General features: G+C 35.5%; 1 protein-coding gene across 3 annotated transcripts in view; it reads left to right on the plus strand.

Annotated features, from left to right (window-relative positions):
• LRP1B (LDL receptor related protein 1B) overlaps positions 1-14,333 on the plus strand; it is a 1,933,102-nt gene that overhangs the window by 903,997 nt on the left and 1,014,772 nt on the right. For all 3 annotated transcript variants that reach the window (XM_050752792.1, XM_050752793.1, XM_050752794.1), the window contains exons 4-5: positions 6,892-7,011; positions 14,013-14,141. In XM_050752792.1, the coding sequence (XP_050608749.1) occupies positions 6,892-7,011; positions 14,013-14,141 (249 nt within the window). The remainder of the gene's footprint in view (positions 1-6,891; positions 7,012-14,012; positions 14,142-14,333) is intronic.

A 14,333-nucleotide genomic window follows, 5' to 3' on the forward strand; every position in this document is an offset into this window, starting at 1 on the left:
AGGTGCAAAGGGGATATTTTGGGATAATGATCCTGTTCTATATCTTATGAATGATATTGGTTAAACGATCATTTATCAAAACTTGCAGCACTGTACATGAGAAAGAATGAATTTTGATGAATTTAAAATATGGACTTCATTTAAATACCAAAAATAGAGCAAAAATGCAATAAAAAAGCATTGCCTCACTACTCTATCTTCTTGTAAGAGAACACACTGAAACTTTGAGGCCAGTAAGTAGTCTAGCACTAAGCAAACGATTCTGAAGAAATTCACATAAGCACCCATAAGCAACAGCCTAATCTCTGCAAACCAGCTCACACTGCATTTTACTAGGCCAAAGAAACAGGGGTAAGAGGATGAATGATGTGACACAAATTATCACCATTCTAAATATGTCAAGCATATGTCCTGCTGACAAGAGGGGCTGTCTGGCATGGTAAGTAGCTGTGTCAGCTTTTCAATCTTCAAGCATAAAAAGTGAGTGAAGTTCTTGTTTTTTTAATGTGCCACATAGGGAAAGAATAATTTTTTCCTCATTACTGTGGTTCTAGTTGTTGGTTAAAAGGCATTTTTGTACATGTCTAATTTAAGAAGCAATTTTATTACTAAAATTGCGAATGAAAATATCATCCCATTTTGTAAAATGATATCTCAGATAACTTATGTGTATGGAAAGGTGCTTATACAATTTTGTATTTCTAAAGGATTTCTGAAAGTTCTAATTTACTCTCTGAAACATAACCTGGAAACATATAAATAAAATAGCACAGCCGTGTTTGCACTGTCTTGCTAAGTCCAATACATGATCAATGTGAGTTATTTGACTATAGATCACAAAGGCAGCAGCATAATGCTATTGACTATACAATGGTTGATCCGATAGCTATACAAATAAGATAGCAAACAGTGGTTGTTTGGTTTAGAGCTATTTATGTAAACAAAACTAATGAAGAAAAAAGACCTCTATTGGTAATAACTTGTAATGGTTGGAAACTGGTTGCCAACTTCTAATCACCTTTCTCTATTGTCCTGTTTTCACTCTAAGGGAGGTCAGCATGATTTATTTACATGTGTTTCCTAAATCATATACTTGCACATATTTGTGAAAATGCGTCCTAAATCCCAATGATGTTACAAAGCAAAACAGCCCCTAAAAGCTATGCAAATTAGTATATTTCATAAAAATTGCTTGTCTAAATTGTAAATTGGTCGATGATTAGGTAGCAAATTCAATGTGGATGTACATTGCTTCAGAGGGTGATATTTATATTTTATAGAAACAAAAAGATCAATGTAGAAAATCCTTATTTCTTATGACTAGTGTTTCCCTATCTGTTGGAGATTGTGCTTTCAGGTGAATTAGAGAACTTACCAAACAAACAAATGAAAAACTTCTCCAGGAGACATCAAGAGATGACAAAACTACAAGCGAGTCATGTACCACCCAAAAATAAAACCAAGAAAGAGAAAACCCTTCTAATATGAAAATAAACAGCATGAAATTGCTTACAATGTATATACATTATGACAGGATAACAATAGAAATTCTGTTGTACTAAACAGATGATTAAGCTTAAATGATAAAATGATAAAAAATAATTATGATAATAAAAATAGTTACTATGTGTCAGCAATATTTTAAGAACTTTATATCACCTCATTTAAGCCTCCCAACAACCTGATGAGGTAGTTTCTATTATTATCCCCATTTTGGGGATGAGGAAAAGCGTGCAATGAGAGCTTTAGTCATGTACCCATCACCACTCATATGTAACAAATAACCTTGATGTCTCAGGACTCAATACAATAATAACCCATTTTTTTCCCTGATATCACAGTCCAGTTGGGTTATCAGTGGTTGACTTCCCAGGTGCTGTTTCAGGTTCTTTCCATTTTGGGCTTCTGCCATCCCAAGGGGTGAGGAGTCTGATGGATCCCCTGTACCCAGATGGCTGATAAGTGTACAGAGAGTAGAAGATTGTCAGGATGCTGTAAGCATCAGGTCAAGGAGTGGCACACACCAATTACTCTCTACATTATATTGGCTAGAAGACACAAATATGGCTCCAATCTAACTGGAAGACAACTGGGGAATGTCATCTTTTTATTTACCTAGAAAGAGGAAACAAGATTGATGCACATTTAACTATTCTCTGCCACATTCACATAGCCTGAAATTACTAAAACAGTTGGAGGTGAAGCACTCTTGTTGCAGAGACCAAAGCCTCAACATAATACTCTACCGCCATTCAGAAAACAAGATAAGTGGTGAAATAAATTTCAGTTTTACTATGAATTAATTTTTATCCTGTTAGACTCCCTCTTACTACTTATTAGTAATACATTGATACCTATTTCTTGACTATTTCTAAATCAAGTGACTTAGAAGTTTTGATGTCTCAAAGCTACCCACTACTTGTAAACTGTTACCTTGCATTTTATAGAGAAGGTATATTCATATTTTAATAACAATCTCTTTTGCAACATTTCCTCCTTTACAACTTTGATAAAGGCCATATCAGTCCATTCTCACATTGCAATAAAAACTACCTGAGACTGGGTAATTTATAAAGAAACAGGTTTAATTGGCTCACAGTTCTCACAGCCATGCTGTACAGGAAGCATGGCTGAGGAGGCCTCAGGAAACTTACAATCATGGTGGAAGCCAAAGAGGAAGGAGGCACGTCTTACCTGGCCAGAGCAAGAGGAAGAGAGAGTGAAGGGGGATGTGCTACACACTTTCAAACAATCAGATCTCATGAGAACTCACTCATCATCATGAGAACAGCAAGGGAAAAACCTGCCCCCATGTCCAATCACTTCCCTCCAGGTTTCTACTCCAACACTGGGTATTACAATTCAACACCAGATTTGGCTGGGAATGCAGAGCCAAATCATATCAAGGTCATAAAAAGATCCTTTAAAAACAGAACAAAGTAGATCTGTGTCAGGGGAATATTCATCAATTGGATTAGTTTTGATTTGTGAAATGACAGCTTCTCTCTTTTTATTTATTTATTTTTGAGAAGGAGTCTCACACTGTTGCCAGGCTGGAGTGCAGTGGCACTATCTCAGCTCACTGCAACCTCTGCCTCCCGGGTTCAAGCGATTCTCCTGCCTCAGCCTCCTGAGTAGCTGGGACTACAGGCGCACACCACCATGCCCAGCTAACTTTTTTGTATTTTTAGTAGAGATGAGGTTTCACCATGTTGGGGAGGATGGTCTCCATCTCTTGACCTTGTGATCCACCTGTCTCAGCCTCCCAAAGTGCTAGGAGTATAGGCGTGAGCCACCACGCCAGGTGACAGCTTCTCTGTTTTAATCAAAAAGATAGCTTTATTTTATGATAATGCTGAGGAATATAGATCAGATACCATGTTTACATGTCTGTGTTCTCACTTGCTTATTTGCTTCCCTAAGATACGAGTGGTCTTCCTACTTCAGTCTAATTTCCAAACTAATGATAATGTTACATAAGCCAATGGCTATGCTTCACTAAAGCCACTGGGTGAAGACTAATGGTTCAAGTACAAAATTTTTTGCTGTATTCAAATAAATTTTCTAACAAAATTAATCTGATATGCTTTTAACTATGTTCATAGTCATTATAGTGTTGCATGCAATGAAGCATAAATGCTCAGCAGTTCAAATAGATAACTATAATAATTAGTATTGCTTTCACAGTCTGCCAAATTTTAAATTTTAGTGTTCATATTGTAAGTTCTGCATGGTTCTTCACGATCTGTTAACAGAATCAATATTTACCATTTCACTTAATATAATAAACTGTTTAATCATCTCCTTTTCATCACTCTGCATATATACAAATCCTCATGCAGGATAAGTCTAATAAACTAAAAGCTAACTTGACTTTGTATATTTTGCTATTTTCAACTAACAGATCTCCTCGTAACCCTCAGAACCATGTTCAAGGTCTGGTCTTTCAGATCATTTTTTCCCCCGTTTTGCATTTCTCAACTCTCCATATCACTACCCCCCTCTTTTCAGTGTTCACTCTCCATCTTCCAGATATGTCAAATAAAGAGAGTAGAAAGATGGGATCCATAGTATTTGGACTTTCTACTTTGGATTGACACAGTGAAAAGGTGCAACTGGGCTCCAGGGATTACGTGGGAAAATAATAAATTTGACTCACTGTGTGAATACACCTGCGTTAAGGTAGAGACTAAATGAATTAGATCAAATCTCTACCCTCATTCTTTTTATACTATAACCGAATCTATTTTCTGTGAGAAACCTTTCCTGTTTCCTTTCTGTTCCAACCCCTAATTATATTCACCTTTGTCTTCACTGCTCCACTCAAATGCTTTTTAACACCCTCAATAGATCCTATTAGGAAGACTAGTGCACTTTACTGGCTTCATCCATGTTTATTTCTCAATGAATTTAACATTGATTTCCCTGCTTGCTTCTGTAGACTACTCTTCTTCCTTAGGTTTTGTGAGACTTTCTAGGTTCTTCACCTATGTACTTTATTATTTCACAGTTTTTCTTGGTGGTGGTTCTTATCGCTGATACCTCTTCTGTTTGATTTTCACATGAAGAAGTTCTCTGGGTTTTTTATTTGTATCCCAAACATTTTTTTTAAGGGAATGCTTCTTTATTCTTTAGGTTTCAGTGACCAACTTTATGCTTGTGACTTCCAGACTGATGTCTCCACTACAGACTTCTCTTCAAAGATAGACCCAAATTCTCACTTTCTCCCTGGCTATTTGTTGCCAATATTTTAAACTAAGTATAATCAAAGACAAATAATATCTTCTTCCCAAACTTGTGGTACTTCTGTTGTACTTAATTCATTTTATTACTACTACTCATTTAGTGTCATTATGCTTTCACCAAGTTTTTGGCCATCTTTCTAGGCAAATATTCATAGTCTTCATTTATTATTTTGCCATTCCTAGTCACTTAGATAGCTTTGTTTCCTTTACTATCTTTCTCTCTACTGTTAGATACTTTTGAACAATACAAGTCAGAATGTATCACTACTGTCCTCAATAACCAGCTATGTCTCCTGTTGCCTAAACAGAAAATTCTACTTAATCCATGAATTACTTAACCTTGATCTGGCTCCAAACAACAATGCCAGTCTCTCTCTCTCTTTTTTTTTTTTTTTTTTTTTTAACCACATCAAGCATTATAGGTTAGCAATGCAGAATTCTTTATTGTTGCCTTTATTTCTTGTATGCTTTCGGTTCAGTTCTTTCTATTTACTTCCTCATATTGTCTTTGTTACCTAGGCTACATTCTCATTAATTTTGTCTATCAGAACTCTTATACTTTTAAGTCTCAACTCAAATTCAACTTCTACAACTCTTTCTCAGATATCCTCCTGCATATTCAGCTTCTAGATGAATCTTTCTCTTTCTAAATCCTACCACTTGTACTTTTATTTAGCATATGTGTTTTGCTACTATGATTTATAAATACTGTTTTACACTGTTATTCTGTCTATGTAATTCCACTCACTCCCACACTCATATTGTAAATATTTTTTTTAATGAATTTTCATCTGTGGAACTGTAGCAGAGTGATTAGCATTGACTATGTACTCAATAAATATTGAATTAAAATAGCATATAGATTCAAGTCAATTTTGAACTCATTCTCTCTACATAAAGTGTAGCACTGCTGAAGTGATATCCTTGAGTAGGTGAGAGGGGATGGGATTTTTGCATAGCATGTTGGGTGGGAGCTTTGATTATGAGTTCAACGAACTGTGAAATCCAAGGAGAAGCAGTATATGCAGATGTGGGTAGAAATGGAGTATAAAGTTGGAAAATCTCTTCTGATTGCTTCAGTTTTCTCAAAGAAGTAAGAAGCAAGATCATCATATATGAGAGAATATTAGGAAGGAGGTTTGCAGTTTTAAGAAGAGAAGATGTGTGAAATAATTGTATGAGAATGCTGAACAGTAATTGAACTAAGGAAATACTATAGATAATTAAATTTATAATACAATGCCCAATGTTCAGTTTGGAATGTTTCAGGTATTCTTTTACATATTGGACTTTTATTTTTTAAATATAATTTGATTTTATTTCTGTAGCACCAGCTAAACTCGTGGCACATATCAATGTATTTTGAATCATTTAACTTTAATCTTCGAAACCCTTATTTGCCTTCCTGGGGAAAAGGGTAAAAATAACATTTTTGTAACAATCCATTTATACCCCTATTTTCAGATAGTATGCTTCTATCCAATATTTATCTAGTTTAGGGAATCTTATTTCTGTTAGAATTTATTTGTGTAATAAATGTGCTCCTGTCACTTCGTCTCTATTTCATGCTTTTATCATATTCAATCCTAATTTGCTCTGAAGGTTTGCTAACTTTTGCTTTAATCATGTCTTTTCTCTAAAATGGTTCAGATATAACGAAATATATTATGTTCAGTATTTCTCTAACATTTTTCTACCAATGAAAAATAAAATATTGAGATGAGCTATATTCACATTGATTGCTATGAAGGTTGCACATGGGTTGGTAAATCAAAACAAGCTCTCAAAAGATAGAAAATCAATTGATGTGTCAGATAGGAAAGACATAGATGGCAAAATCAACCGCTGAGTTGACATCTTTCCTCTTGAAATAATTTAATTTACCAAAATTTGAAAGGTTTTGTGGCTATGAACACAGTAATAAGCTAAAAAGCTGGAGACCAAACAGATTGATCTAAAATTTTATTTACAGTAATTCAAGCAAATGTAAACTAACATATTTTAGAAATTTTTTTTTCTAGATCAATCATATAAACATTCTGGGAGAATAATCAAGACTATATTGTAAGGATTGTGCACTGAGAAATAGAAACAATATTTACATATACAGTTAAATACAGAGAATATATTTGTTTTTCCTCTACAGAACTGTTACCCAATTGCCAACAGTTGAATTGTCAGTATAAATGTACAATGGTCGGAAATAGTACAAAATGTTACTGTGAGAATGGATTCGAAATAAAAGAAGATGGGAGAAGCTGTAAAGGTAAGTAAAACACATAACTCCATCAAATGTGGTTTATAGAGGCTTAGTTAACAGAAACGTAAGAAGACATCTTTGAGCACATACCATGTGCTCCACAGTGTTTATGTTAACTTTTCTTTCTTGAGATTTAAAAGTTGCCCGCCCACCATAAACATTATTATAAGTTTATGACAATCAAATTTCAGTTTTTTTGAGTAATTTCAAACTTGAGAAATGTCCACAGTGAGAAATGTTTGGGTTAGCCAATAACACATTGATCTAATTATTTTAGCTTCCTATATGTTTTATGGCTGTTATATAGCTGCAGTCTAGTAGACATGTGTTATTAACTCTGTTAGGTTAACAATTTTAATCATGTAATGTTCTTTATAATTTTTGCATTGGTATTCTGGCAGCTGCCATTTTACCCATAGCAATAATAATGTAATAATGAACATAAATGTTGATTTCTTTTCCATGTCTGGATTCTTGCTTTTGTGAATGCTTTATAGCAAATGTTTATCGTATGAAATGACTCCCTTCTTCCATACTGAAGAATTTTAGGATATCCTTCCATATGGATATCCATATTAGGATATCCTCCATATCCTTTCAGTGGAGTTGATTCCAATTATACATATATTAACATGTATATAGAACATATCCACAAAGTTATATGCATTGCTTTATGTGATACTTATAATCTATCTATATCTATCTCTACATTAATATTTCTAATCTATAATATAGCATGTGTCTCTCTCTCTCTGCCTCTCTTTTCTTCCGTGTGCGTGTGTGTGTGTGTGTGTGTGTGTATTCAGAGAACAGCTGCATTGCCAAAGCCACTAATAAATAGAATACTTTCCAAAGAAATTAGTGCTTTGCTGATTATTTCAAATCTTTGCTCTAATATTATCACCTTTACCTTAGAATCTTAAATTGGAAGAATTCTTAGAGAGAATTGTTTAAAATCTTAATGACAAAAATGAGATTCTGATAGTTAATTGACTTAAGTCCACACATCCTCTTAGTAATAGAATTGGGACTGAAACTCAAGTCTGCAGAGCCCACTTAGTCTTATCCTGAAGAGGCTCATTGACTTTTCAGGTACATTTGGGAATTGGATTTTGGTTTGTTGTTTGCTTTGTGCATAATATCAATGTTATAAAAACATTTATTATCAAGTGTTTATCAGACTCAGAGACTGCATAATCTGACCACAGGGAGGCCAAACTCGCATATTCATTTGACTCATGTCATCATGTCATTTTAAAACAACATTTAAAAATCTGAAAATTGCACATGAAAGTTCAGATGTTCTGGAAAATAAGGGCAATGCTAGATGCCTCATAATCACAGAAGTCAGCCAGATAAAAAAGGTGCCAGACATGCATGATGCCTTTGAACATTCATGCTCTTTCCACTTCCAAACAGTCCTTGCCATTCGTACATGTTTGACTTAGATACCTATTCCGCATTCTTCTCACTCATTTACTACACCTGACTCCTATAGTAATGAAGATCTGCAGTTCCTTTTGCAAGGGTGGAGATGAGTTAAATACGTAGGTTCCTGAGTGTGGTTAATTAATTGCTTTTATGTGCTTAATTAAGCACATAAAAACAACCACAACCATAATGAATTTCTTCTGTGGAACATTAGTGAAGAATTGCACAGCAATCATTTTAGAAGTCACAGTGGGAGAGGAGCTCTTTGTACTTTCCCTATACTCCTTGAGAGCCAAGTCTGAGCATCATTAGGCTTTCTCGAAACTGTATTTCCAGGTAGCTCTCTGTCTTTAAAGGAGAAAAGAAGGCAGCATTACAAGTGATGGTATGCCTATTCCTCTGTCGTCAATGTTGTGGAGTTCCACCTCAGTGCATTCTGGTTAAGTAGAAAGAAGAGATAAATGAGCATATTGCTCTCCTGGACAGCATAATCACATCAGAAAAACTGAAATAGGAACCTTTAATGTTAAAGGTGAAAAATCTGTGAAAATAGATAAGAATTATTACTGCCATCAGGGACAGACTTTACCAAATGCAAGCCTTAATTTCATTCAGTATTGCTGGAGACTTAACTCCAAACACTGTATTTTTTCTATTGCCAAAAGCATTTACTTCAAATGGACATCCATGATTGCTGGCAATTACATAAGTCTGAAGAAACCTGAGTTTGTGAATGTTGTACAGATGCATAGTTTCACAATTTAAATGGTCTTATGCTACTCAGCAATCTTTTTGCTTTCTCATAGTAAACTCTCTTCTTAGCTTGGATATTCCCAGAAGTCAACTCTGAAACAAGGATTCACATGAATGTTTTCCTTTATTTGCCATTGTAACATTCTCTTTTTCTTTTCTTTCCTTTTCTTTTTATTTGGGGGAGTGGTGGGGCTGAGAGGATACAGGAGAAAGGCAACGCCATAGTTGGAGCAATTAAGCCAGCTACAACAAAGGGTGACTGAAGCTTAAGTATGTGGCACAACTCTCTAGCATGAGAGACAAGGGAATTCAGGCATTTACACACTCAATTTCTGAAGAGCAAATCTGTCTGTTTTTGTGTTGGAGGTGGCATTACCCTCCTGGAAACTTAACTGGCCTTGAGTCCTGGCAGAGCTTCTGGCGGGAGAGGAGGAAGGGTTTGAAGTATGCTCAGGCACAGATAAAGATCCCTATGATTGTAGAATCACACTGAAAAATCTTAGGGATTTGAGAGACAGCATCTGCTACAATCCTTTCAATTTCTTCTTTATTCTCTCAAAATATGTTTTCTTAATCTATTCTCTTTTGTCTTAGTCACTGGCTTTATTTTCTGGGTGCCATCTTGTATTCTTCAAATTACTCTCTCTCTTCTATTTACTTGTGTACCCATCCATTCTTGTTTTGCTCTCATTTCAGAAGAGCTTTACTTTTTTCTAGTCTTTTTTCATACATATTTAAAGTCCCACTCACCCAAACTTTTGTCTCAACTCGTTCCGTTGGTCCATCAATTTCCACCTCTTTCTTATACATCTTTAAATACTACATTTCCACTGGCTAACACTGTAGTCAATAAATATTCTCCCATTTCTTCTATTCTGAAAGAAAACAAAAACAAAAATAGAAATACAACAAATATCCACTTTATCCTATCTCTTCCTATAGCCATCATTCCTGTCCCCTCCTCCTTTGTTATCCACTAACTTTAACAATCAACTACATTTGCTTTCCCAATTTTTTTTTTTTTTTTTTTTCATTTCATTCCTCCATTTACTGCTATCTGGTTTCTCATCCTATTTTAGTAAAGCAACTGTAAATATCTCTTTTCCCTTAAAATCTAGTTAAGACTGTTTAAAACCCTCACTTTTATTTTCTAAGGACTGTTAGAGGCTTCTCAGCATATCTGCAGTTTTCCAGAGCTTCTATATTCTTTATAATCTTGACTCCAAACTCCATCTTCCTATTTATGCATCATTTTGAGAGTATATATGGATTTTCCCCATCCCATACTCCTCAACCCAGAAGTAAAAGTCAGCTCTTTTCCTAGAGTTTCCACAATTATAAAATCCATGCAAACAAGACAATTTGTATATGTAGTAAGATTTACTGAAGACTTAGTAGGAAAAGGTTTCATATCACAACACACAAATAATTTCAAATGTAATTTTAGACATCCCTATATTGAAACCCTTATGTTACCCCTCCACTGGGGATTTTTTAACATGCCGGTTGAGGTTTCTTTTTTGTCATATTGCTTCTGACACAAAATTGGGTTGTATTTTTCCACACAAATTCTCTAATTCTCTAATAACAACTGGGTGTCCAACAGTTCAACTCAATTCTGATATTATCCAGAGGTAGTGTAAACCCCATGGGTTATGGGTCTAGTACTGCAAGACTCAGGTGCCAGGCGCAAGTTCCGGGACTCACCTATACCTCTGACCAGCCAGCTATAAATGTGAGCACTCCCACAGTCCTCTCCTAGAATACAGTCATTCACTACAACAACTCAGAGAACTCAAGGAAATAGTTTCCTTATGTTTGTCAGTTTATTACAAAGGATGCAACAGCCAAATGGAAGTGACACATAGGGCAAAGATCTGGAAGGTGGGAGAGGGAAGCTTCTATGCCGTCTCTAGGTGCCTCATCCTCCCTGGGCTCAATGTCTTCACCAAAATGGAAGTTCTCCAAGCCTCATTGTTCAAGAGTTGTTTTTAGGCCAATTCCCATTCCCCTTTCTTCTCCCTGGAGGTCAGGAGGTGGGCTGAAAGTTTCCACCTCTAATCCACTGTTTGGTATTTTGATGACCAGCCCCCAGTCTGAGACTACCTAGGGGCCCTACCCTGAGTCACCTCATTAGCATAGGCTCCAGTATATTCTGGAGGAGCTCGTTATGAATAACAAAAGACACTCCTATTACTCAAAAAAATTCCAAGAGTTTTAGGAGCTCTGTGCCAAGCACTGTGAATAAAGGCCAAAGATATATTTTAATTATGTCATATCAGTTTAACCCACTTAATACCACAGCTTCACTCCATCCTGTTATCTTTTGCCTTCCTCTTCCTTTTTCTGTTTTTTTTTTTTTTTTTTTTTCCCCCTTTCTCCAAAATTATTTACAGGAGTCCCGAGTTATCTTCAGTCATCATTCCCAAGTTGTGAGGACAACAGTCTGTTAATAGGTCTAAGTTTGTATTTCTTATCCCATTTAAGGACTCAGTAAAAAGCAAGTTCCAGTTAAGATCAGTCTCCCATTTGTGACTATGTCCCCTTCTTTCCCTACATTACATCAACATCATGACAATAATGTCCTAATTATTGAATCTAAATGGGAATTTTAATCTTGATCTTATTGAATTTATGCATTGCATATAACCCTTTTGAACATTCTGATATTCCTGAAAAGCTCTCATTTCTTAATTTTTTTCTTACAGTAGTCATGAATTTTCCTTCACAGGAGACTGTAGGACTCTTTTTCCTTCTTTCTTTCTGTATTATTATTACTATTTTATTTTGACACAGACCCTTGTCACCCAGACTGTAGTGCAATGGTGCAATCTCGGCTCACTGCAACCTCCACCTGCCAGGTTCAAGCGATTCTCATGCCTGAGCTGTCTGAGTAGCTGGGACAACAGGTGTACACCACCACCCCTGACCAATTTTTGTATTTTTAGTAGAGAAAGGACTTCGCCATGTTGGCCATGCTGGTCTCAAACTTCTGGTCTCAAGTAATCTGCCCACCTTGGCCTACCGAAGTGTGAGGAATACAGGCCTGAGCCACTGCATCCCTCCCTGATTCCTGTTTCTGCCCTTTTCACTGCCCTTTCCACTTTGGTGTCCTACAGTACTTTGCACTAGCCAAGGTTTTCTTGTCTCCTCTTCCTCTGTGGGAAATTGCCCTCGTATTTTTAAAATCTATTATCTATACGCTATTGACTTCCAAATACTCCAGAGCAGATCTCACCCTATATTAACAGTTCCATTTCTTAATTGCTTATCATTACACGTTTACTCAAGGCTGCCCTACAGACACCTCAAATTTAACACAGTGAAACCAAACTCGTTATCTCCTCCCATGATAGAGCCATTCAAATCTATAATTCTTATATCCTCTACTTCAAAATTGGATCAATTTTCACTTCTGTCATATCCAATCAGTTTTCAAATGTTGTCTATTCTGCTTCTTATACAGTTGAGCCCATTCCCTCTTCATTTCCACTGCCACTGACTTAGTTCAAAATATAACTTCAAAAGACAAATTCTTGGATAAAATTAGCACATACCTAATTTTCTAGGATCTTTCCTCCACATTTACCAAAACCTTTATTTCATATGAGTGTTTTTAGTTTTAAAGTGCAAAGCCGACCATATAGCCAATCTAATTAATGCTTTCCCATTGCCAACGTGTAATGTACAATCTTTTAGTTCAGCATGCAAATACCTTCATTTTCTGGCTCCCAAAGTACTTTCCCAATTTCGTCTTTTCTACTACTTTCCTTCATATACTCTTGCTTCATTTGACTCCTATGCTTCTTCTTTGAAACCCCCATGATGCCATCCCAATACCATTCACATGCCATTTTGATGAACTGATATGTCCCTTTCCAATTAGTTTGAGGAAAGCCAGATCATGCTTCACAGGGTTTAATATGAAATCTTCACTTAACATTCCCCTTTTAATCCTAAGCAGTTTGACTTGCCTGTTTTTATCATAACTAGAGTATACCCCTATTATAAGGAAATGTATAGTATCATACATTATCCATTATATTTATACATACATTATATTTCTCTAGACTTGTCTTACTCAGGGGTAGGGACCATATTTTATTGATTTTGTCTTCTGCAGGGATTAGTACAGTGCTTGGTACATAAAATAGACTGAATATACCTTTGTCTAAATAACTACTGACAGGATGCCTTTTTGTTTGGTCGGTTAAGAATCATTGAGTATCTGTTGTTCATAAATATTTGAACTGAATACCAGAGGAGGAAGAATATAGAGAAAATAGAATGAAGGAGTAGAGGAAGGGACTACAGATATTAAAATAAAATTTAATTAAGACAAAATCTTTATTTTCAATAGGTGCTTAATAGTTTCCTGTCTTTAAAGTAGTGAGTGCGATTTGCATAGTGTGGCTCAGAACTCTTATTTAATCTGTTGATTGAAAACCTCATTGCTAGTCTAATTCTTTGTTAAAATAATGAAAAAGTCAGTGTCATCGACACTGGAAATATTCAACAAATATTAATTGGAATGCATTTTGTACCTTTGCAAAAATATCCAAAGACTTCTAGCCTGCCTACCACAAATGCAAATAAACCTTCTTTTAAAATATATGATTTGATATTGTTTGATGTTTTCTCTCTGTAAATATTAAGGCAACAAAAAGTTTAATTTTTATTTAGTGTGGTTTTGAAAAGATTTATTAGAATTAGCTTTTCATTAATAGTTCATTTCCAAAGTTCAAAAATAATATTTTATTCAAGGAGAACAAAAAAATGCCCAAGATAAAGCTGCTTAGAAATGATGCCAATTTTCCTTTTAGATCAAGATGAATGTGCTGTTTATGGTACATGCAGCCAGACCTGCAGAAATACACATGGATCCTACACCTGCAGTTGTGTGGAAGGCTACCTAATGCAGTCAGACAACAGGTCTTGCAAAGCTAAAATTGGTAAGTTATGACCATTTATTTTTTGTCTTTCCAGAATTACTTGTTTCCTTTTTACAGTTCTTTTTCATTAGAGATGTGGTACAGCAGAAATATGGACTTTGAAGGGAGAGATTTTCCTTCATTTTAATACACTTCTCTGTAGTTAGGAATCCAGAACAATTCTTTCAGTTGTCACTAATCATTATAAAACTC

This window comes from Macaca thibetana, chromosome 12, assembly GCF_024542745.1.
Source record: "Macaca thibetana thibetana isolate TM-01 chromosome 12, ASM2454274v1, whole genome shotgun sequence".
In the NCBI taxonomy this organism is placed as follows: domain Eukaryota; kingdom Metazoa; phylum Chordata; class Mammalia; order Primates; family Cercopithecidae; genus Macaca; species Macaca thibetana.